This window comes from Puma concolor, chromosome C1, assembly GCF_028749965.1.
Source record: "Puma concolor isolate L17-30 chromosome C1, mPumCon1.1.hap2, whole genome shotgun sequence".
In the NCBI taxonomy this organism is placed as follows: Eukaryota; Metazoa; Chordata; class Mammalia; order Carnivora; family Felidae; genus Puma; species Puma concolor.
Genome location: NC_141674.1, coordinates 179,120,620 through 179,145,527, shown reverse-complemented (window position 1 = coordinate 179,145,527; position 24,908 = coordinate 179,120,620). Strand labels below are relative to the sequence as shown.

The following is a 24,908-nucleotide window of genomic DNA, read 5'->3' as shown; positions in this document are numbered from 1 at the left end:
AAATAATTTGTTGATTAAGTGACTTAGAAAGACATTGACTAAAAGATGAATCACACTGTGACCTTTGGGACTGTCTGTTGCAGAAAAATGTATTGGTTTGAAAAATGGCATGTGTCTCTACAAAGCTAAATTCATTAGTCATTAAGTACTCTTATGCTGTTTTGTCCATTTAATTATGATGCATACTCCTAAGTGCTTTGGACGAGTTAGATAATGCTGAAACCAATTATTTTCCACATTAGGATCCAAGCTATAGAAAGAAGTTAAAAGAAATAATTATAGCCCAATTATGGTAAAACATTGATTAGAAATATGAAGAAAGTAATAAAATTAGGGGGATATCCCTAAAAACTGATATGTGGTTTTTTTTTTAAATTTTACCATTTGTTGATTGCAAAAATTTTAAATGTTTTAAAAGTATTCACAATATGGAGTGAAGGCCCCTTTTGTCTTTTTTCCTCCAGAGATTAGCATTAAGAGTTTTGTGTACAATCTAGAGTCCTAGAATTTTTCAAGCTAATTGTGCATAATATATTGTATATGGGTGCCTGGGTGACTCATTTGGTTAAGTGTCTGACTCTTGACTTCTGCTCAGGTCATGCTCTCATGGTGTGAGATTGGTGGTGAGATCGAGCCCTGCGTCAGGCTCCACACTGGGCTTGGAGCATCGTTGAGAGTCTCTCTTCCTTTGCCCCTCTCCCTGCTCATGATTTGTCTCTCTCCCTGCTCATGCTTTGTCTCTCTCCCTCAAAGAAAGAAAGAGAGAGAGAAAGAGAGAGAGAGAGAGGGAGGGAGAGAAAGAAAGAAAAAAGAAAGAAAGAAAGAAAGGAAGGAAGGAAGAAAGAAAAGAAAGAAAGAAAGAAAGAAAGAAAGAAAGAAAGAAAGAAAGAAAGAAAGAGAAAAAAAAGAAAAATTAGAGGTGCCTGAGTGGCTCAGTCAGTTAAGCATCTGACTTCAGCTTAGGTCATGATCTCACAGTTCATGAGTTCAAGCCCTGCATGAAGCTCTCTGCTCAGTGCAGAGCCCACTTCAGATCTTCTGTCTCCCTCTCTCTATGCACCCCCTCACTTGTGCACATATGCACGTGCTCTCTCTCTCTCAAAATAAACATTAAGAAAATTAAAAAAAAAGAAAAATTGTACAAACTGCTGTTCTGAAAGCAACATCAGTCTTAAAAGAAGGAGCAAAACCTGAGAACACCCTTAAAATTTGTTTTTTTTTTAATAATTTTAATAAAGAAAGTAGTGTTTATTTTGTACGTTTAAAGTAGTTTCTAAAATGAAATGTATAAATTTCAAATCTCCTAGGGAGCATGCTGCTAATGATGTTTCATTTGCCACCATCCGTTTTCATGACCTCCTATCACAGCTGGATGATCAGTACAGTCGCTTTTCTTTGGAAAATAATTTTTTGTTGCAGCATAACATAAGGAAAAGCAAGCGTAATCTTCAGGTATGACCTGGATTTTGTGTTTCAGTCAAAATGTTCCCAGGCTCATATAACAGTTTATTGAGCATGCACTCGTTGGTATTTTTAAAAGTTACAGAGACTGTAAATAAACTACCTTTATATGGCTAATAATTTTATAGCATAAGCAAAGTAAAATACGAATTCATTTAGTAAACATGTAAGGAATTTTCAGGTTTAAGTGTATCACCTGTTAGGCATCAATAATTCTGAGAGAAATGTGATGCTATAACCTTGTTTTGCTAGAAATTGTTGAAATTTAAGCCCAAGAAAAAGGGTTACATTTTAAAAGCAGTGGGCTATAGAAACATGTCAAACTCCAAGGAGATTTAGTGATGAGTCCAGTCTGAGTCCTTGGTATACAGATGAAGAATAAGTTCGGAAAGGTTTGATAACCCTGAGGCCTGATACTGAGTTGGTGAATTAGAACTAGGAGTCCACCTTTCCTTGCTTTTGGAGGAATTACCTTCCCAGGGAAGAGAAAGTCGAAGAGAGTCCCAGGCAGGAGAGAATGGGCTACAAAGTTTTAGGATTTTTTCAAAAGTACTCCCAGTATCCCCTAAGCCTGGCTACCATATTTATTTCTATATTAATGGAACTTTTCTGTTTCAATGGAGGTGAAAGCTAGCATTTTCTTGTTTCATACCATGTCACCAAACTCTTCAACTTAGGTAATTAGGAGCTTTTTCTTTTTTGTGTGAATGTATCTATGATTTTATAATACCAATGACAGGGGGAAGTCAGATTAAGTTTATAGAAATTTGATCTCCTATAGACTTGGCTTGAACATGCCTGTTACAAAGAGCTGTGATTGCCAGTATTTTGTAAACTGGCTTTGACAAGGAAATATACAAACTGAAAAGAGTATCTTTAATCTAATTCAAAGCAGAGACCAGTAGATACATTAATTGAGAAATACCATGGATAATTTCTGTACCATTTACATGGTCTCAAGATCCTAACAGAACATAATTGGTCTCAAGAACAACAGAAATTAAAGTAAAAATATTATAGGAACCATGTATGAAAATACTTGATTTTTTAATCAAGAAATAATTTACGTATCTGCACTGATTGGAAGTTTTTGTCGTAATTTGTAAAAAGAATATTTAGACTTTACCAAAAATGGCTTGTATAGAATTTAATAAATACAAGATGAGGCTTCTCAGTGAATAGGAGTGAATTCAATTTATAATATACAATGGCTTAAACATTCTGAAATTTAGTTTGTTTTTATTCTGACAACGGATATCTAGGATAATTTTCAGGAAGACCCAATACAGATGTCTATGATTATCTATAACTGTCTGAAGGAAGAAAGGAAGATCCTGGAAAATGCCCAGAGATTCAATCAGGTACTTTTTTTTCTAATTGAACACTAAAGATAATAGTAAAGTAAAAATTCATTCATTTATTCAACAAATATTATCAACACCCTGTTCAAGGCAATGTTGTATAGTTCTCTGATTTTATGGCCCCAAAGAATGGGAAAAACCAGATATAGAGATTTTATAGATCCAGGCTTTTAGAAAGCACCATATCTAATAGAAGTCATTCTGGTGAGGGAGAGAGGTAATATGTAAACAAAATACTTTCAGATAGTAATAATTACCATGAGGATACCAAAGCAAGATACTGTGATACAATAATGGAGTATTTGGAGGATGGGGTTGTTTCTTTAAATCAGGGTCCAGAAGCTTCTCTGAGACAAGGGGCAGGGACGGAAGCCGGCAGACAGAGGGCTCTTGCAGCAGTCCAAGGGAGAGAGGGCAGAAGTGTACTCGGGAAAGGTGCAGTCAGTAGAGGTGGGAAGGAAAGGACAGATTATGCTTTGGACATGGTATCAACGGGGCTTACAGTGAAGGATCAAATATGGGAGTGAGGGAAAGTGAAAAAAAGATGACTTCATGGTTTATGACTTGAGTCACTTGGAGATACTGTTTATTGAGTTAGGGAAGAAGGAAAGGACTGGAGTAGGACTTTTATAGGACATAGTATGTATTGGAGAAGAACAGGTTGATGGGAGAATCAAGAGCTTTGTTTTAAATAGGACTGAGTTACCTCTTAAATACATAAGACATCCAAACAGGAAACAAGTCAGAGTTGTTTTAGTTCCAAGACTTTTCATCATGGTTTTGCTAATACTAATACAAACCTTCCCATCAGTCAGGGTTCAGATTTTTTAAATTGCCATGGCATTTGTTCATTCCTTTCTTGAGTGAGTGATGGAGTGGTGAGAACAACCCAGAAGGCAGACAGTTGTGAAACCACCGGATGGGTTGTTCTGGTTAAGACCCTTCCAATGTGAGGCTAGGGTGGAGGGGCAGGGTGGTTGTGGGGGGGGCGGTGGAGAATGCGAGAGTATTAGAATTTAAGTAGTGGTGGTGAATGCCATTCTCCATTCGCTTTCTGGGCATTTGACCCCAGTGCTTGTGAATCTGCTGCTTTCCTGGGCATTTAGTTCCTGCCTCCTCGTCACATTGAAAGCACCTTGCTGCACTAAGCATTTAAAGATATTTATTTGTTCTCAACTCAAGCTAGTTCCTCTGGTACCGGTCCTAGTGACAAAAGTGCATATCAGCGCTGGCTGCCTGGTCTCTGCAGGAGCTATGCCCATCTTCAACATGGCATTCTGCACCTGAGAGATTTTAAGCAAGAAATTTTGATTGTGTGTGACTTTCGTCTTAACACCACTGTGCGATGGGCTGGCCACTCCTGTGTCTCAAATAAACTTGGGAGGACCGCCAAGAGCAGAGACAGGCAGAAAAACAGTTTCTACTACTTTGGCACTCAAGCATTTCTCACCTCACATTCAGCCCTGAGGCCCAGAATTGGCATTGGGAGGCAGAGAAGGGGACTGACTTCTCTTCTCCCAGATCTTGGGTATGCTTTAGGTCTTAAAAGCTTGCAAACTTTTGTCTCCCCTTTAAAAATGTAGGTAATCTGGGGAGAGGTTCTTTTTAAGCCTTTCAGAAGACACATGAGGTATCCGTGAACACCTTTAAGGGGGTTTAGTTGATTGTCTAGCTGAGAACAAGAGAAGCAAGACTTTTGGGAGTTTGAGGGAAGGATGTGGATGTCTGAGGCCATCAGGGGAAGGGAAAAGTCACCAAAGTTACCCAGCCACTACAGGCTGGGAAACTGAGAAACAGTTCTTTGCCATTTCTCCCCTTACTGAAGTAATTACATTTTGATAATATATCTTTTATTCATACTGACATCTGTATGTATGGGATGATAAGATGTCTGTATTTCATTCAAAGGAACTCCATTTGGGACCAGATGTACGGAGAGAATCTAGATGAAACAAGAATGTCCATGAATTGACTGATAGGTGTGGAAACTTATAGGTACACAGGGATTCAAGAAGTTCAGCATGTTTAAAACATGCAAAATTCAGTCTGTTCACCGCATTTAAAGAGCACAAAATTCTGTTAGAAATGTTGAGATAGGAGAATATTGTTCCCATCATTATTTAATAGAAGAGCTTTTAGAAAGTACATTTAAGAGAATATGATATCATATGTAGATATTTCTTAGTAAACTACAAATGTTTTGTTTGCTGCCATTATAGAACAGCAAAATGTTGAAAAAGTTGTATGTATATGTATGGACAAAATTAAGGTCCATAGGGTTTGCCACAGTGGGCAGTGATCTTTTCTTTCAGGTTAGAAAGACAGACATAAAGTAGCTGTTCTGTCTTTGTGATCTTCAGTAATAATAGAGTTACCATATACTGAATGCTTACTTATTTATATAAACATTATTTCATTTGAATAAATGTTTTCAAAACTGTCACTGAAATTAAGTATTCTTATCCCCATTTTATAGATGAAAAAACTAAGGTTTAGAGGGCAGGCACTTTGCTCATGGCCACAGAGCTAATGAGGTTTGGAATTTAAACCTAGAATTAATTGTCTGACTCTAAAACCTATTCATTAGAGAAGTCTTTTGATCTGTCTTCGGGTGTTGGATATGTGAGGTGGGATAGGATGGCATTCTGACTGGGACTTCTGACACCCATTGAGTGCCTGTCACAGATCCTTTTACTTGGACATCTGCTCATTCATTTGAAGAGAAAGCCTCCCTGAGCAGACTTTTCCTTGGTCTGGGGTGTGCAAGTAACTCGGTTCCAATTAAAACCATCCAAACAAAGTCTATAAGGTGCAGGTGTGCAATGAGAAAATAGGAGTAAAGGACCGCGAAGGTCTCTTCCAACTTTAACATTTTTTAAAAGTTTTTATTTAAATTCCAGTTAGTTAACATACAGTGTAATATTAGTTTCAGGTATAAAATACAGTGATTCAACGCTTGCATACCCAATTTTAATGTTTGGTGTTACTGTGGTTTCCTGATTTTCCTGGTTTGTCAGAAACTTAAAAAGTTAAAGACTCACCCTGGAAGTAGTATCAGACTCAAAAGTGTAGGGTTGTCATAGTTATAGTGCTGGTATTTTTTAAGTACTTGATAGTAAAATACTTAACAGCCACCTAATATTTGGGAGTAGGGTAGAAGGATGAAGTGGGACAGGAGAACAAGGAATAAGAAAGAGAATACCAGAGTGTGTTAGTAACTGGGACGGACTGCTGAAGTTTGAAGCAGGAGGTTTCTTGGGCCTTTGCCACAGTCACCAGATTTTTTTCTGCCAAGCATTTCCTAGTGTGACAGCAGGAAGAGAATGGGGTAGCTGTGAGTGCAGCTGCCTTCTTATAACCATCATTTCCCCATTTACTAAACTAACCTTTGACAGTGTAGGAAAAAGGAGCAGGAAGTCAGCATCCTCCAACGGCCCAGCCCCTCTGGGTGAAGAAGCCCGGCTCTTAGGAGAGCCCACAGGACAACGGCATCCATGCCGTACTTCTAGCAGACAACAGCAGAAATTCCTCCGCAGAGACAGGAAGGCTTACGGAGCTGCTCATGGTGATACCTCATTCTGAATGGCCAGAGCAGCCCCATTTATTCCTTGGTGACATGTGGCACCTGGGGATACCAGTCATTTTAGGGCATTTTTAATACACGCTTTATATAGATACAATTCAGATGTTTTGAACTTCTGCAATTCCAGAATATATAAGATGAAGGAAGGGTTCCAAAGATTTCTGTAAACAAAGAATAACTTTGATTACTGAAACCTAATAGAGGTGGAACGAAAAAGAATATTATAGGCCAATTTCACTTATGAATATCAATGTAAAGTCCTAAATAAAATATATTAGTGATCAAAGTTAAATAATACAGTAAGAAAATAATATGACCAAGTAAGATTTATTCCAGATTATAATAATTACAGAGTTTATTGTGACTGGGAAATTCATTAATGCAACTCATTATGTAAACAGAGACAAAGAAGAAAAAGCATGTGCTTATCTCTACAGTTGCTGAAAAGAGCTGGCAAAATCCAACACCCTGATAAGAGACATTAAGTAAAATAGGAATTGATGGATATCTCTTTAGCCTATTAAAATATACATCTCTCAGTTCTATAAACAGTATCTTACTTGGTTTGGAAAACAGTAGCAAGTCAGAACCATGGCAAGGATGTTCACCGTTTCCCCTAATATTTAGATAATGTTACATTGGTGGTATTCACCAATGCAGTTAGGCAAGAGAAAACCATTAGAAGCATAAGAATCAAAAGCAACATCATAAAGATATCGGCTCTCCCTAAGTTATTCATAATTTTAATGTGCTCCCAATAGAAATACCGAGTTGCTTTCTGAAGCTATGAAAGTCATCAGGAAAATAAACCTGCAAGAATAGCAAGGAAATGCATGAAAAAAGTACAGCAGTGAGATGGGACCAGCCCTATTAGATATACTCCAAACCCTCTGTAATCAAACACTGTTCAGGTGCTCAGGCTTATGAAGAAAAAGCCCCATGGGAAAGAAAAGAAAATCTAGGAGTTGAAACCAGGTACATAAAATTTGGGTGATAAAAGTGGCAACTGAAAGTTCTGGGGAAAATACGAGTTTCTCACTAAATGTTGTTAAGATGAACGGATAACCAAGTGGGAAAAAGTTAAAATTGGAGCCATACTTCACAGTAAACACAGGAATAAACTTCAAATGGATCAGAGATCTAAAAGTAAAAAAGAAACTATGCACGGTCTAGGTTAAAAATGGGTGAACTCCTTTATAATCTGTCAGTCCAGAAGGGCTTTCCAATAGGGAAAATCCAGATATGAAAGAAGAAAATACTGATAGATTTGAATATATAAAAATACCCACATAGAATCTGTGCTGTGTAGGACTCTATGTAAGAAAGTTTGATGGGCACAGTTTTTGCCATGGGAAGGGGCTTTAACTCTAAACAAAAATAGCATCTTTCTAGAATCTCATCTATATGAGAACAGTCTCGTGTTTCCCACTCTGCCACTTGGGCCTAGGACGTTGCCTGACCTTGACTTAGTCTCTTGTAAGTCATACTATGTGAGTCATGGAACACCTTATGCAATGAACACGTAGACACTGCTATGTCCATGTCCTGATTATCGAGGATGGGACCAAATACTATCAGTGTGTCTGGGTTGACAGTCATTATTGCTTTAGGGTAGCCACTACTCGTTGAAGTCCTTCAATGGCAGTGCTGTTCAATTTTGATAGGCCTCTGAATCACCTGAGATCTTGTCACAGTGGAGCTTCTGATTCAGTAATCAGATTAGGACCCGAGAGTCTGCATTTCCAGCAAGCTCCCAGGTGGTAAGGTACTGCTGGTCTGGGGACCACACCATGAATCACAAAGCTTTGAAACAAGTACAGGGTTAATAAGAATAATCTTGTCTACAGAATTTGAGAAACCGTGAAATAAACTTCTCATGTGGTACCATGCAACTGTGTGAATTAATGGAAAACTCCAGAAATACTCTGTTTATATTAGGCATGAACTGAGCCTAGTCTTTCTGTAGCCTTTTTAATAGTTTATCAGCATTTTCCAGGTCCTTGAGAACTGAGCTATTTCTTGTCAACACCCATGTGGGAAGCTTGTAGGAGGTTTTGGAAGGTCTGGGAGGTAGGTAAGAGCACAGGGTATGGACTTGACTTTGGAGAGTAACCAGCGGGTAAATATGCTAGAAGAAATGATACTTGTTAACCACGCACCTCCCATTACAGGCGCAGTCGGGGAATATTCAGAGCACTGTGATGTTAGACAAACAGAAGGAGCTTGACAGTAAAGTCAGAAATGTGAAGGATAAAGTTATGGTAAGTATTGAGTAAATATATACATTTAGCCTCTTTTTGTAAAGGAAAAAGCTTTCGATTACTCGAGTGTGAACGTGGTAACTAATTTGTTTTTCAAGTAGTTGAGAGAAAAGTTTTGCTGAAGTTCCAGACCATAAGTAAACAAATGGGTTAAACCAATGAGCAGATAGACTTTTATGGCCCCTTTTATAACTTCCAAACATTGAGCTTATCTCTTTCTTCCTTGCGAGATTGTGCAGAAACTGTCGACTTTGCCCCATCACACAATAAACTAGATGTTGCTGCTCTAAATAGCCTTTTACGTCTATGCTTCTCAAATCTGGGGTGTTCCTGGGATTACACAGAGCTCCAGCATGAACATAGCTCATCTTTTTCAAGCACCTGTTTTACTCTAAAACTTGAAAAGGGAACAAAAACATTTCACTTGAAAGAAATTCTGATACATTTCTGATTAGAATAAAATATCCACAACAATTTTAAGATAAAACCTGTAAGATCATATGAAAGCAGAGAGCTACTTTGGTGCCCTTGGTGGCCTGTGTTCACCCCCCTCTACGGTGAGAGCTAAGTCGGGGGAAGAGACAAGGGGTCTTGCTTTACACCAGGACTGTATCTGTGGGAAAGGCCTTCCAGCTGAGAGGTGTGATCTCATCTGGATATTGGTCACCCCAGTGTGGATTTGACTTTGTGCTTCAGACAGTGCCTTTCCGAATTCCAGATTCTTTGAAGCAACTTTATCCTGCAGCCTTCTAAGGAAACACTTCATTAAAGTAGAAATCAAGTAAGCCCAGTCTGGAAATAGCCATATGTTTTCCTTTCTAAAAAAAGTTCTTACATACTTATTAAGGACATTGAAATTATTATGTATGTGATTAGAATTTTGCAAGTTGAATCCATCTTTGAGGGAGCTGGATTGTTACCATGGTTTTCTGGGTCCTATAGAAACAATCTATTTCCTAAAGTCTTTGGAAGCAGATGGGTGAAAACCTGTTTATGTTTTTGTTTGTAGTGTATAGAGCATGAAATCAAGACACTAGAAGACTTACAAGATGAATATGACTTTAAATGCAAGACCTTGCAGAACAGAGGTAAGAGTTAACATCGAAACAGTGCCCATTGGCTGTCTTTTTTTTTTTTCTGTTTACACTAGATAAAGAAGACAAGTATGTCTTCACATTTGCCAAACGCTTTATGACTCTGAATTGCTAGTCTTGGCTTCTTGATGACTCAAGCCAGGGTCTTAACCTCTGTACTGTTGACATTTTGAACCTGATAATTTTTTTTTGTTGTGAGGGGCTGTCCTACACAGGAGACGTTTAGCAGCGTCCCTGACTTCTTCCCACCAGATGGCAGTAGAACTATTTCCCTAATCCCCAGTGGTGACCACCAAAACTGCCTCCATACCTTGCCGAATGTTCTGCGGTGGGGGTCGGGGGAGTACCACCCCCAGTTGATAACCCCTGGTTATGTGTTATTCACTGTACTTCTTGTACCTGGCCCACTGATGGACGTAGACTGACAGGTGTGCGGGGTTTCCCTGTGCGAATGCCAGAAGCTCCTTCAAACATTGCAGCTCCACATGTATACTCTGTAGAGAAGTTTAGCATTGCTCTTCATGTTTTAAAGCGGTTTTGCTCTATTTTGTTGCTTGTTTTTCATGATGGCAGGCCATTGACTGAAAAGAACCCAAAAGCATGCATTGTGTAAAATATGTTAGGTACTGCTGTAACCCTGGCTGTCATTTGGAGGATACCAAGGTTAATGTAGAGAGATGATTAGTATAATTTGAGGAATAGTAGGAGAGAAAGGAACCTCAACTACTACTTCCTAATACTTCTCTTCCAAAGCTACGGATATGCTTTGTGTAAATTTTTTATATGAGATTTTGAATTTTGTCACTTATGTGCATTTAGGTAATCTGGCAGTGATTTAAGAACCAGACGGTAACTGTTCCCAGTTTCCATGGGTCATTGAAAACAAGTGTACTTTGTTTCAGCCTGTCAGTTTTTATTCTTAGGACATTTTTCTTATTTTGTTCAGTACAAACTGAAGACCAAACTTTGATCTATCACCAGATAGCATTTGGATTATATTTCTTCTAAGTGTTTGTGAATCTTGGATTTAGTTGGTTTTAGTTTTTTTGCATTTATATTTATCTGCTCTCTCTCCCAATTCACAGAACATGAAACCAATGGTGTGGCAAAGAATGATCAGAAGCAAGAACAGATGTTAATCAAGAAGATGTATTTAATGCTTGACAGTAAGAGAAAGGTAGTGATTCGCTTTCCAGAATAACATGTTGCTTCTGTCACAGGCTGGAAATAATGGACATGAAGTGTATAATAGATGAAGAATTATTTTTATAACCACTTGGCGTAGAGCCCCAGTTGAGATATTTGCTTTTGCTTTTAAAAAATGTTTTTATTGTTTATTTATTTTTGAGAGAGAGAGGGAGAGTGTGTGTGCATGAGTGAGCAGGGCTGGGGCAGAGAGAGGGGGGAAAAAGGCTCTGAAGCAGGCTCTGTGCTATGGGCTCAGACTCACAAACCATGAGATTGTGACCTGAGCTGAAGTCAGACACTTAACTCACTGAGCCACCCACATGCCCCTAAAAATTAATGTTTTTAAATTCAGTGATTAAAGATGAACTTACTTCACTTTACTTCTTTCTCTCTCTTTAGGAAGTAGTTCACAAAATAATAGAGTTGTTGAACATCACCGAACTTACCCAGAAAGCCCTGATTAATGATGAACTGGTGGAGTGGAAGCAGAGACAGCAGAGTGCCTGTATTGGGGGACCCCCCAACGCTTGTCTTGATCAGCTACAAAACTGGTAAGATTCTCCAAAGCTGGCTGGCTAACCCCACGAACTCCTGAAGCACACATTTGAGTTGTTGTTAGTGAAAGGACCCCGTCAAAACTTTGGTTTAGAGTTTGATGTAGTCCAGCTTCTTCTTGCCCTGGAAGCACTCACTTGCAAAGCACACGTTTGTCATGCATGTGGCCCAGGTCAGCCAAGTTCTGCTTGATTTGGAGCACTCCTCTCCCTACTCTACGTGTACCGTGGGATGCATCATTTGTGCCAAAACATTGGTGACGTCGCCGTCACTTAAACACACTTAACAACTTGAGCCCTGATGTTTTCTTAAAAACAAAATAGTCTGAGACATTTTCCAGGCTTCCATGAGATCGTAGTTTGTCGTGGACCATTCATTTGCTCATCATCGAGTAAACACTTATTAAACGCCATATGCCCGGCACTGGGCTAGGATCTGGCGACACATGATGAATGGTTCTTGGTCCTCTCAGTGTGGAGGCGGGAGGTAGATGTAATCATTCCATGCAGTAGAATGTTACCAGTGCTCTAACAAAGGTCTGTCCAGAGTTCTGTGGAAGATGAGGGAAGGAGTCAGCAGGACAGGTTTCTGAAAGGAAGTGGTCTTGAAGACTCTTGAGAGTGAAGACGAGTACTTCGTGGAGACCAGGGAGGAGACCATCATGGACTGAGGCAGAGAAGAAGAGCGGCTGGGCATGAATGGGGGTCTGCAGTACCCCATATTGGATGATGGGAGAGTGGGGTGCCAGGGAGGACAGGAAGAAAGCGGAGGTGGCAAGATGCTGGAACCTGGTTGTGGAGGCTCCCACACAGTGCTAGGAACGGGACTTTGTCCAGTGGGTGCTGGTGAACCAGGCAGGCTTTTTGTTTAAGTGGAGATTTACTTCTCTGTTTTATTTTTGTTTTACTTCGAAAGGTCACTCTGGCAGCAGTCAGGAGGAAAGGCTAGAGACAGAAAAGCCAGTTGGGCGACTGGGAACATGTTAGTGTCGTTTGGGGGAGGGCCAACAGACCAGAATGGGTGGGAGACTGGATCAGAGAGGAGATGAGGGGATGGTGGCCTGGAACAATTCCCAGGGGCCCAAGGACCGGAGATCTCGGGAGGTTCTCTGGATGCTACTTTTTAAAAAATTCGCAATTAATATTCAGTCATTTATATTTATTCTATAGATTGCCTGCTCATATTCCAAATTTCTTTTTGGTTAGCACAGAGCTTCCTAGCCCAGTGTGCCTCCGTGGGCCTTGAGGGGCACTGACCCCCCTGTCCTCCTAGTGCTCTGGGAGGCCCTGGGCTGTCTGGAGCCTCCTTGTGGTCATTTCGGCCACGGGCAGCCTCTTCCAGAGCCACAGATGCCCTCCAGTGTCCTCCACTGTTCTGTCCATAGACTGTCATTTTCTTGTGACAGTGGGGAAGCCCTGGGTTAGAATCCACCTGGAACTTGCCCACCCACCATTAGCCTACCTTCTTTCATGGTCAGGGGCTGCTCTCTGGGTGCCTTGAACAGCATTCGGGAAATGGAACTGTGAAGTGAAGGAAATGTATTTCGCTGGGAGAAGATTTTCTTTTGTCATTACTCCAGCTAGTCAAGTGACAGTCCCACAACCTGACGTGGCTCAGAGGCACTTTACAGTCGGCAAGGAGGAAACTGAAGCAATCACTGGTTTCCTCCTTGGCTAACATTTTGAGTGTCTGGATTGAGTGCTTTGCCTTCTCCTTTCAGTTCAGTGAAACCCTGACCTTGGTTCCCTCTTCTCCTCCTTCCCCAGGGCCTGCCATTCCTATATGTGGGCTCCTTGCTGCCTCCTGCATCACTTCTGATGGAGTCTGCCTCGCTGTGTCCCCTGCCTCTGCCCTCCTCTTTACCCTCTCCCTTTAAATCTCAATTATCTTACAGGTCAGTGGAAATCACAGATCCCCAGCGGGCGGCACCCCACCCTGCCCCATCTCCTCAGGTCCGTCTCGAAGTGTAGGGAGGTCTTTGATCTGGGCTGTAATCAGTGCCGTTGGTTTCTTCTCCCTGAATAACTGCCCTTGAACACCAAGATGAACCTTGTTCTCTGTTTCTCCCTGCAGTGTGTGGCCATGCAGATAACATCGTGTGTTGCCCGTAAAAACCTCTTGTTGATCTCCGTGATTTCCTGTGATCCAGGCTGCTTTATGACAGCCTGCGATTGAGACCCTTGTGTCTTCTCCCTCCCCAGGTTCACCATAGTTGCCGAGAGTCTGCAGCAGGTTCGTCAGCAGCTTAAAAAGCTTGAGGAACTGGAACAGAAATACACCTATGAACACGACCCTATCACAAAAAACAAACAAGGGCTGTGGGACCGCACCTTCAACCTGTTCCAACAGCTCATTCAGAGGTAACTTGAGGGGGATTGGTTTGTATCTTCTGCAATTATTTTACTGGGGAAAATGTTATGGTGATTCAGATAGTTTAGAAGTGTTTAACAGGTTATGTAAAAATTTTTAGGACAGTCCCCTCTTTCCAAATTCCTGTCTATGCCATTGGCTTTCCATTCTTGTGGCTATCTAGACTGATAACTTGTCAGTTTTACTCCTTGGGCCACTGTGTGCCAAGACCTGTCAAGTCTATCCTGGTGTCCCCTCCTTCCCACACCAAGGCCTCATCCTGTCTCCAGCTCTCAGATCCTCTCTGCTAGACTCATACATGGTCACCTCCCAAGTGCTTCCCTTCTCAGCCCCTGCCTCCCTAGTCCCTGTGACCCTGTGCTTTCCAGAGCAGACTTCAGCCTGTCTCTCTGTCACCTGCTCATCCAGGTGGAGCCCCCTACTACACACTTGTACCCTATGTCCACAGTCCCAGCTGGCCACTCCAGGGTGAGCTTCTGCACATGCCTCGTTTTGGCAGACCTCGTGCCCACCACATACAGTCGCTTTGCCTTGCCTCTCGTAACTATTTCCTCCACCTCTCTCTTGAACCTCGTCTCAAAATTGTAAATTTCAGCTTATATCTAATCATGAAATCTTTCCAGAGTTCCCAAATATGTTACCTCCCTTCAAGATCTGCCTGGTTCAGTCTTCATTCTTGTCCCATTCTGGATTTATTATGTAATTGTGTATGTATTCTTGTTGTCTGTGACATAAATTGGGAAGTTCTTGGAAGACAGACATGTGCCTTTGTCATCTTTTTGTCCCCCATAAGGACCTTGTACAGTGCCTTGCCCACGGGCAGGTGTTCCACATATGCTTAGCAGATGAATAAATGGCACTGAGTAGAAAGAAGCATAGAGTTCATATTGAAATTTAGTCTTCATGTTAACTTGACATGTGGCTAATGTCCAAACAGGAATGCCTCAGTGCTATTGTTTTGAAATTATCAAGGATATTTATTTACTAGGGTTTTGGAATGCAAATCCGATACTTATTTTAATGAAAATTAAGGCTTGGAAATGTTTAGTAGATAGATAATAAGTTTTACGTATTTTTTTGAATTTTTTAAATTTTTTTTAAGTTTTTTTTTAAAACTTTTTTTTTAATTTTTTAAATTTTTTAAAATTTACTCAATTTTACTAGAAGAACAGTTTTCCAAAGGATACCAAAATACCCATTTCAAATTATGATAGTAAGGCAATATGTTACAATATGTTACAAAATTATTTACATTTTCAACTCTAGTAAAATTTCTTTTTATTTATTCTTTTTGTTTATTTTTATTTTAAAATTGGGATGCAGTTAACATACAACATTACATTAGGTTCCAGTGTACAACGTCATGATTTGATATTTGTGTATGTTGCAAAGTGATCACCACAGTAAGTCTGGTTAGCAAATTTGCTTCTTCATGCAAATTCATAAATGAACATAACCCAACTCAAGGTTTTCATTATCGACGGTATCACAGTTCACTGCAACTACTCTGATCTTTTTGAGTATAAATTTGGTGTGGGGATTTCTGTGCTGACTAGCAAACCTCACTTTATTTATCAACTCGTTCGAATCTTCCAAACTGAGTTTGAGCTTGTGCCCTCTAACCCCCTCTCCTGTTTAGGGAAAATAATTCATACTCCCTCAGCATTAATGGAAATGCTAATCTGCACTCTGCTTGGAACTTACAGCTCATTTGTGGTGGAAAGACAGCCTTGCATGCCAACTCATCCTCAGAGGCCACTAGTCTTGAAGACTGGGGTCCAGTTCACCGTGAAGTTGAGGTAATTGAGAAAAGATGGAATCATTGCGCCTTCTGCCATGAAGTTTGCATCCCTCAGTTCCTTCACAACACTGTCATATAGAGTGCTTTAGAGGAAGCAATTTTGCAGTAGGCATTTTTTTTTTCTTTTTTTAAGTTGTATTTATTTAGGTAATCTCCACACCTAATGTGGGGCTCAAACCCATGACCTTGTAATCAAGAGCCTCACGCTCTGAGCCAGCCAGCTGCCCCTGTAATAGGCATTTCAATGGGAATTCTTATTTAGAGTATCTAAGAGTCTGTCTGTCCTATTAAAATTAGAGCTATAACACAATATCGCTCCTCATCAGGGGAATACAAATCAAAACCACACTCAGATATCACCTCACGCCAGTCAGAGTGGACAAAATGAACAAATCAGGAGACTATAGATGCTGGAGAGGATGTGGAGAAACGGGAACCCTCTTGCACTGTTGGTGGGAATGCAAATTGGTGCAGCCACTCTGGAAAACAGTGTGGAGGTTCCTCAGAAAATTAAAAATAGACCTACCCTATGACCCAGCAATAGCACTGCTAGGAATTTACCCAAGGGATACAGGAGTACTGATGCATAGGGGCACTTGTACCCCAATGTTCATAGCAGCACTCTCAACAATAGCCAAATGATGGAAAGAGCCTAAATGTCCATCAACTGATGAATGGATAAAGAAATTGTGGTTTATATACACAATGGAGTACTACGTGGCAATGAGAAAGAACGAAATATGGCCCTTTGTAGCAACGTGGATGGAACTGGAGAGTGTGATGCTAAGTGAAATAAGCCATACAGAGAAAGACAGATACCATATGTTTTCACTCTTATGTGGATCCTGAGAAACTTAACAGAAACCCATGGGGGAGAGGAAGGAAAAAAAAAAAAAGAGGTTAGAGTGGGAGAGAGCCAAAGCATAAGAGACTCTTAAAAACTGAGAACAAACTGAGGGTTGATGGGGGGTGGGAGGGAGGGGAGGGTGGGTGATGGGTATTGAGGAGGGCACCTTTTGGGATGAGCACTGGGTGTTGTATGGAAACAAATTTGACAATAAATTTCATATATTGAAAAAATTAAATAAAAATAAAATAAAATAAAATAAAATAAAATAAAATAAAATAAAATAAATAAAATAAAATTAGAGCTATAACAGATACATATGTACACACACCTGATATTTTCCCCCGTGATAAATGTAATGCACGTTCACTATAGAAAGGAATTCAGAATTGCAGAACTGTAATAGTAGAGAGTAAAAGTTCCCAGCAGACTCATGCTCTCCTGAGTATAAGCTTGTAACCTAGGCTTTACATACCCCTGCAACCATATGTGGTGTGTGTGAATATGGACTCATGACACATATGTTTTTTTAGTGAATGGGCTCATAGCTTTCATCAGTTTTTCAAAGTTGCATGTGATCTAAGTTGTCTGTAGACCACCATGGTAAACGCCTAGTGTCAGTACTCTCAGATTTCTGTCCATGTCCATGCAAATACATATATACGTTTATGTGTATGTGTGTGTGTCTATGTACACACACACACACACACACACACACATATGTTTTTATACATAGATACACACATATGCATGTACATAATATACAGTATTTTATTTTTAAAAATAAGGATTCTGGGGCGCCTGGGTGGCGCAGTCGGTTAAGCGTCCGACTTCAGCCAGGTCACGATCTCGCGGTCCGGGAGTTCGAGCCCCGCGTCAGGCTCTGGACTGATGGCTCAGAGCCTGGAGCCTGTTTCTGATTCTGTGTCTCCCTCTCTCTCTCTGCCCCTGCCCCGTTCATGCTCTGTCTCTCTCTGTCGCAAAAATAAATAAACGTTGAAAAAAAAAATTAAAAAAAATAAAAAATAAAAATAAGGATTCTGCTATACATGTTTTTCAGCCTGTTTTTCTCTTCAGTAAGCAATCGTAGAAGCGTTTCCATGTGAGACCATGGCTTATCTTTCTTTTTTTGAGTGGCAGATTTATTTAACTAGTCTTCTACTGATGAGCAGCTGGACTCTGAAGAGCTACATTGGCCTTCAGAGTTGGCCTTGGTCCTCTTACCTGGGGTGCTGCTGAGCGAGGTCCCCAGTTGCTGCTTCCTGGTTGCTGGTCTTATAGCACCACACTCAAGCACCCTTGGGGGACCAGAACTCACAGCCAGAAGGGACACTAAAACTCTAATCCCATCCACCTGCCCCACTAAGTGCAGCAGACCAGTGAGGGGCTCCTTCCTGAGGTCTGTAGCTCATCAGAGAAGACACATGCACATCTTAGCCCTACGTTCCTTCCTTCCGATGTTAACCTGTTTTTCCTGATTATGAATAAGAGTTCTTATTTTTTCCCAAGAGAACAAACATTAGTCACAAGTTTTAGTAAAAAGTACATTTGCAATTTTTCACCCATATAATTGTCCAAAAGTAGAAATCTTGATAAAACCCAGTGTTGGCAAGGCTATATAGGGAAGCAGGTACCCTCACTCACATTTGGTGGGAATGTAAAATCAGTGATGCTTTCTATCAGAATTTAGTGTTACAGTTTTGCCCCAGCAATTCCATAGCTAGGAATTTATTTTGCAAATACAATTAGAAAATATTCCAAGTTGACATACATGAATGTTGATTCTATTGTTTGTAATAACTGGAGGGAGTGAGGATTCGTGAAACCTTCTCCAATAGGGAATTGATATAATAAATAAACTCTAATAATTTTTTAAAGTAATAATGACTTTTATTTTTCGTTCCAGGCTGTTGGTGAAATTGCAGGAGCTGAATTATAATTTGAAAGTCAAAGTCTTATTTGATAAGTAAGCTATCTTTAACATTATCTAATATACATACACTATTGAAATTCTGGTTTTGTTAACCAAACATGGATGGATGCACTAGAGCTATTTATAAGTGATCCCAGGAGATTTAAAAAAAAAATTTAAGTTTATATATTTATTTTGAGAGAGTGCACGAGTAGGGTGGGGGCAGAGAGAGGGTGGGAGAGAGAGAATCCCAAACAGGCTCCGCGCTGTCAGCACGGAGCCTGATGTAGGGCTCAAACTCACTAACCATGAGATCATGACTGAGCTGAAATCAAAAGGCAGACACTTAACGAACTGAGCCACCAAGGCGCCCCTAAGTGATCCTAAGAGATGTAAATTGATAGCTCCCATTCTGGACATTGGGAGCTTCCTTTAGAGCTGATAACATGCTGGTGCCTTTTGAGACTATAAGTGAACAAAAGAATGAGTGTATTTTATGCACATGAGTTTGTAATGATCAAGTCTTGCATACTACCCCACCTCCCTCCTAGGCCAGCCCCAGAGGAGGAGAGGCCTGTGATCAAACACAGGCTGAGGATCCTCAAGGCTGCAGTGATTCTGCGGCCAGTTGTGGGGTCGTTGCTGGAATGACGATGACAGCATTTTGCGGGGACTGTGTGGAGCCTGCTGGATCCACCCTTGTCTCTTCTGGGCAGTAGGGACCTGGGAATGGGTGGGGTCTCTCAGAGGGGGTCTAGATGGAGCAGTCCCATCCCATTTTGCCCTTAGACCTTAGACCTGGACTAGCACTGACCTAGCTACTGTCTCCCCTCTCTGCCCCACCCTTGATACATTTAATGTTTTTTGTGTGTAACGTACTGATTTAGCAAGTTTCAAGACCATTTATGATAATCCACGTTTCCTCTGGTGTTCTAGCTTTCCGCCCTGTAACAATATTCTTTCTTATAGTCTGTGCCCTTGTCTTTCCTGCCATCATCTTTGGTTTCTCTGTGTATCAGCTTTTGCTACATAACAAATCACCCTGAACCTAGTGGCTTAAAACCCAAAAAGTTATCCTTTCTCTTATTCTGTGAGCAGTAGGTGGTCTTTCTGGGCTGTATCAGCTTGTTTGTTGCTGAGTGGTCCAGCATGGACTTGTTACATGTCTGAGGTCCTGGCTGGGATAACCGAGCCCTTCTCCACGTGGCTCTCAAGGGCGAGCCAGGGCTTTATCGCATAGTGACAGCATCCCAGGTGGGTAAGAAGAGCAGCATGAGAGGCCTGTTTGGGCGAGACTTGGAGCTTGTACAGCATCCCTCCCATCCATTCTATTGGCAAAACCAAGTCAGAGTTGCCTAAAGTTCAAGGGAAATACTCTCAATGTCTTGAAATGAAGTGTGGCAGAGATTTTATGGCTGTTATGTGTGTTACCACACTGTGCTCTATCTCAGTCTCCCTTTTGGTTTGTTACAGCTCTTTTGTCTTTTTTCTCGTTCCAGAGAGTTTTCTTCTTAGCTCTGACAAGGAAGCTTTGTGTCACACTGTTCGTTCCCTTCATTTCAGATTCTTTTTTTCTTTTCTAAAACTGGGGAAAATTGGTCACTCACATAGCTAATGGTGATGGTCATTCACAGAAATGTTGAATTTCTAGTTGAGATAGGAAAGGAAGCTAACCCATGTAACTGTGAGTGTGCTGATGTTTTCTAATCTGTGCCTACTCCTCACAGATAACATGGGTATTCTGGAACGTGACTGAGTAACCACTAAATTTATATAAGAGGCAAAGTTGCTCAAGATTTAACCTCAGACTTAAAACTTAAACTAGACAGTTTCCCCCAATAATTGACTATTCTTGCACTCTCATAAAAGCATTAAAGGTAGTAGAGAATAAAAAGAAGGTTTCTGCTGTCACATTGGAAGTTCCCTTAGTTTTCTAAGAGCTCTCTGCTGCCCCAGTGCTTAGCATGGGGTCTCACACCGGGTATGTGATTGCTCAGGACGTAGCCCTAACTGTAGCTGACTTACGTTTATGGAGGGTGTGCTCTGTGCTCTTTTACCTGTTGTCTCTTACCCCTCGCCAAATCCTGTAAGGTTGGTGCTGTTGGCACCTCATGGTACGGATGATAAACGTGAGGCCCAGAGAGTTTATCTGCTGCAAGTCCCTCCGCCGCCCTGGGCAGAGTTAGTGGTGGTTGATTGAGGGAGGGAGGGAGCGAGTGAATGAAATGGCAGAAAACCCACAGGTGTAGATTTTGTGTTGGTCTTTTACTTATAGGTATACTTTCATATTTTTGTTAAAGCTCAGTTCAAAATTTAAATATACATATATGACTGTTTCTTTTTTTTTTTCAGAGATGTGAACGAGAGAAATACAGTAAAAGGGTATGTCAAGTACTTTGTACTATATTTTACTACCTTTGTTTAATAGTTCTGAGCCTTTTAAGCATCTCTGCTCTGTATATTCTGTTGTAGATTTAGAAAATTCAACATTCTGGGCACACATACAAAAGTGATGAACATGGAGGAATCCACCAACGGAAGTCTGGCCGCCGAATTTCGACACCTGGTAGGGAGACCAGTTTTCCGTGTTTTATGCGGCGTCTGGCTTGCTAGGACTTTATTTCCGGTGCAGTGGCACTCGGTTCATGGTGCGAGGCGGACGGCACCCCCTGGGAGGCTTCCTAGAGTTTGCGGCTGGTGACTTCCCCAGCATGTGGGGGAACCTTTGTTCCTCCTCCTTGCCCCAGGACTGTTCTGTTACTGTGTTCTGCCAGTCTGTCCCCCAGAGATACTTCTTCGGGATGTGGCACTCTCGGTAACACACGCCGTATAAATCAGTGTGCGCATAACTTGTCCGTTCTCGGTGCTCTACAACCTTGCTCACTCTAGACTCCTGCAGTTTCCTCGGGATTTAGTACTGCTCCCACATCCTGGCGGCTCCCGGTGAGACCGACCCCAGGAGTCTCTCATCGGCCCAGGATTTGCACCCTTCTTCCTGGTAGTCTTGCCCACAACCACTACCTCCACTGCATTCCTCCAGGGGGTAGGGATCCAGCAGGGGTTGTAAGCAAGCGGTGCCTGTCTGCCTGCTTCTGTGGGGAGCAGGGGCTGCCGGTTGTTGTGCAGATGTGTTGGCACTGCGCCCTGTGTGCTCCCTGGGCTGGAACCTGCAGCCTTTTCGTTGGCAACCATTTTGTAAGCCAGCAAACCCATAGTGAGTGAAGCTGGACCTCATAGGAGAGCCTCACTCCAGACTCGGGAGTCTGAGGATGCCCAGAGCTGCTCTCGGGGCTCCAGAATGCTTCCTTAAAACCTCAGGGATTGAAGTCCGTGGGAGGGCAGTCTTAGCTGTGCCCTTAGCCTGAGGACCATGAAACAACTGATGAAGGTTAAGGGGCATCATTTGGAAAATCTTGTATGGGGGAGGGGAGCAGGATATGATTCCCCGGGATCCTTCCAAACTCTGGTGTTCACATAGTGTCATGTCAGGCTGCTGGAAAAAGGCACTTAGGCTCCTGGGCCCACACAAGGGTCATTTCATATCTTGTTCTGCACCCTGAAAATAATTTCACATCCTTTATTCTTTCTAAGTCCTGACTTTGGTTTGTTTGTAGATGAAAACAGCAACTGTGACTGTTATCATGCTGTTTACTAAGATGGTTTCTTGTTCTATAGCAACTGAAAGAACAGAAAAATGCTGGCACCAGAACTAATGAGGTGAGTCTTTCTCTGTTGTGAATGGTCTCTAACCAGCAGGTCTGTCCGGGGAGGTTGGCTCAGTACCCCTGGTGGCCGGGGGTCACCTCAAAAAGGGATTCAGACCCAGCAGGGAAGAGCAGTGAGTGAGCTTTAGGACACGGTATATCCGTGGTAGCAGCAAAAACACTGCATTCGTGCTTTATGGTTGTCAGAAGATTTTGCACACGACTCCTGGACCCTCACAGCACAGTGGAACAGGCATAATGGGTTTCTGTGCTACTCACATTTCACAGGCGAAGAAAGTGAATCATGGGAACTTTGTAAGATTTTGCTAAGGGTACCCGGGAATTACTGTCTGAGCTGGAATTAGAGGCTCGTCTGGGGACTCCCATGCTGAAAATGAAGTGTGGCGAGAGGGTTTTCTCTCCATTGCATTCCCTGCCTGGTGGAATGGCCTTTCTGTCAGTTTCCCTTTTAGAGCCGGATCCTCAAGGAATTATATTTGTAATGTAATATTCAGAAATGAACTACAGACAGAGGTTTGGGACGTTTTCAGCCTTTATGCCCACGTAGCACACCACCCTTCCATGCCGTGACCAGTAGTGCTCGTGTGGCAGAGTGGGACAAGCCCCGGCCAGGGCAGTGCAGAGATGTGCTATCTAGCCCTGGTTTTGATCTCTGCTCTCTTTGTGACCTTCTGAGGGCTTAGTTTCTCCTGCAAGCACAGATAGTGGCTGCTCCCCTCTGGTTCTAAGTCAGGATGCCTGCATGCGATCGTTTGTAGCAAAACACTTCAAGAACTCTGTTGTATTTCTACCTAAACCAAGGACTCATGACCTGCCAGGCTTTTGCAAATCAGTCCTTCCAGTAAATAATCACATCTGGAACGCACGCTTTCCAGCCCTGTCTGCTTCAGGCTGCAGCAGGGCAGCGGGCAGAGCAGGGCTGAGAGCCAGGAAGCTTCACCTCACAAATAAACCCATCACAAGTTGCTGTTTCCCTGTCCACATTTCTTTCTGGTAATCTATAACCCTTGCCATGGTTACAGAAATCTTATCTTTGAGAGAACACTGATACACGATTGTTAGAACTGGGGCATACATTATTGAACATGGGAATTTTTTTCTGAACTGCAGCCAGCTGGGTTCAGGCTTCCTGCTGCCCGTTGCAGTGCGTATTAGGCTCCTGGAATCTGCAGGATGTGTGTGTGAATCACTGTATTCCTTTTTTCTTCCTTGTCTCTTTTAAGGGCCCCCTCATCGTTACAGAAGAGCTTCACTCCCTTAGTTTTGAAACCCAGTTGTGCCAGCCTGGTTTGGTCATTGACCTCGAGGTGAGACTTCTGTACTTCAGACACGGAAAACTTTGTTTTTACATTTAACTGTTAGGCGCAGTGTTTGTTCTCAATTTTTGTTTTAGACACATTTACTTAATTGCTAAAAAAAGATGGTATTTTTCAGCTAATACTACCTTGACATTAATTGAATGGTTCAGGAAGCTGGAGAGCTGAATTCACCTTGAGATGTCCTATGTTGATTTTTTTATACAAAGCACGGAGACTTGTTTCTTAACTGAAAGATCTAACAAAAATAAACTATGAACAAAAGAACTTAGCTTTACATTTTTAGTTTTCAAATATAAAATATGTGCAAATTTACAAGTAATCCCTTGGTTGGTTTTGCGCTTACACAGCAGTCTGAAGGTGATATTTCTGTGATTCTGACGATTTCAAGGTCTTTGTCATCTTTTAGACGACCTCTCTGCCCATCGTGGTGATCTCCAATGTCAGCCAGCTCCCGAGTGGCTGGGCCTCCATCCTCTGGTACAACATGCTGGTGACAGAACCCAGGGTATGGAAAACACGCCTGCTTTTGTATAGATGTTAACCGAAGACCCCAGGGTCTAGCTTCTGTGCATCTCAAAGAGTCCCTGAAGACCAGATGTTGAGAGAAAAGTGACATAACTGGAGTGACATCGTTAGGGATCTTGAGTAATTCTGGATTAGGGAAGCATGTATATGTATTAGAAATGAGAATTATGGTTTTCCTTCTATGTGAATAAGCTCAGGCAATAGATTTCTTACAACTTTTACTGGGGAAGAGCTCATTTATTGCTTTTATTTTTTAAAAATGTATACATCTGCTAAACAAGCATGCTTCATTCATTTTTTTTTTCTTTTACACATGCTCCATTCTAAAGTGGATAGTCACTGTTGATTAATTATGGTTGATTCTTGTTATTCCTTGTGCTTACATTCTTTTTTTTTAAATATAATTTATTGTCAAGTTAGCTAACATACAGTGTATACAGTGTGCTTTTGCCTTCGGGGATAGATTCCCACGATTCATCACTTACATACAACACCCAGTGCTCCTCCCCAGAAGTGCCCTCTTCCATGCCCATCACCCATTTTCCCCTCTTCCCCCGATCCATCAACCCTCAGTTTGTTCTCTATATTTAAGAGTCTCTTATGGTATGCGCTTACATTCTTTAAAGTCACTGTGAACACTGAATTAGCAAATACTGAGCAATTGCTACTGAGCTGCTCAACGCATGGCTTTGTTGCTGTGTGTTTCCTGTTGAAAGACACCTTCCTAATGTATTTGTTGGCTTATTAATATTGAACTCACGGCCAACAGCACTCTGACTCATGCCTGAACAAAGCTCCTCTAGCACATGTGTTTTCTCCATACAGGTGTATTGTGGCCATCTTGCAGTTAGAACAGCAGACAGCACTTCAGCACTATACTTGGGACCATTTTAAAAATGAAATTTT

General features: G+C 41.6%; 1 protein-coding gene across 2 annotated transcripts in view; it reads left to right on the top strand.

The window, feature by feature from the left end:
* Positions 1-24,908, top strand: part of STAT1 (signal transducer and activator of transcription 1) — a 42,821-nt gene that overhangs the window by 5,319 nt on the left and 12,594 nt on the right. For both annotated transcript variants that reach the window (XM_025932891.2, XM_025932895.2), the window contains exons 4-17: positions 1,308-1,452; positions 2,724-2,822; positions 8,577-8,666; positions 9,676-9,754; positions 10,846-10,937; positions 11,348-11,499; positions 13,705-13,863; positions 15,580-15,672; positions 18,428-18,487; positions 20,786-20,815; positions 20,906-20,999; positions 22,109-22,150; positions 23,382-23,465; positions 23,884-23,982. In XM_025932891.2, the coding sequence (XP_025788676.1) occupies positions 1,308-1,452; positions 2,724-2,822; positions 8,577-8,666; positions 9,676-9,754; positions 10,846-10,937; positions 11,348-11,499; positions 13,705-13,863; positions 15,580-15,672; positions 18,428-18,487; positions 20,786-20,815; positions 20,906-20,999; positions 22,109-22,150; positions 23,382-23,465; positions 23,884-23,982 (1,318 nt within the window). The remainder of the gene's footprint in view (positions 1-1,307; positions 1,453-2,723; positions 2,823-8,576; positions 8,667-9,675; positions 9,755-10,845; positions 10,938-11,347; positions 11,500-13,704; positions 13,864-15,579; positions 15,673-18,427; positions 18,488-20,785; positions 20,816-20,905; positions 21,000-22,108; positions 22,151-23,381; positions 23,466-23,883; positions 23,983-24,908) is intronic.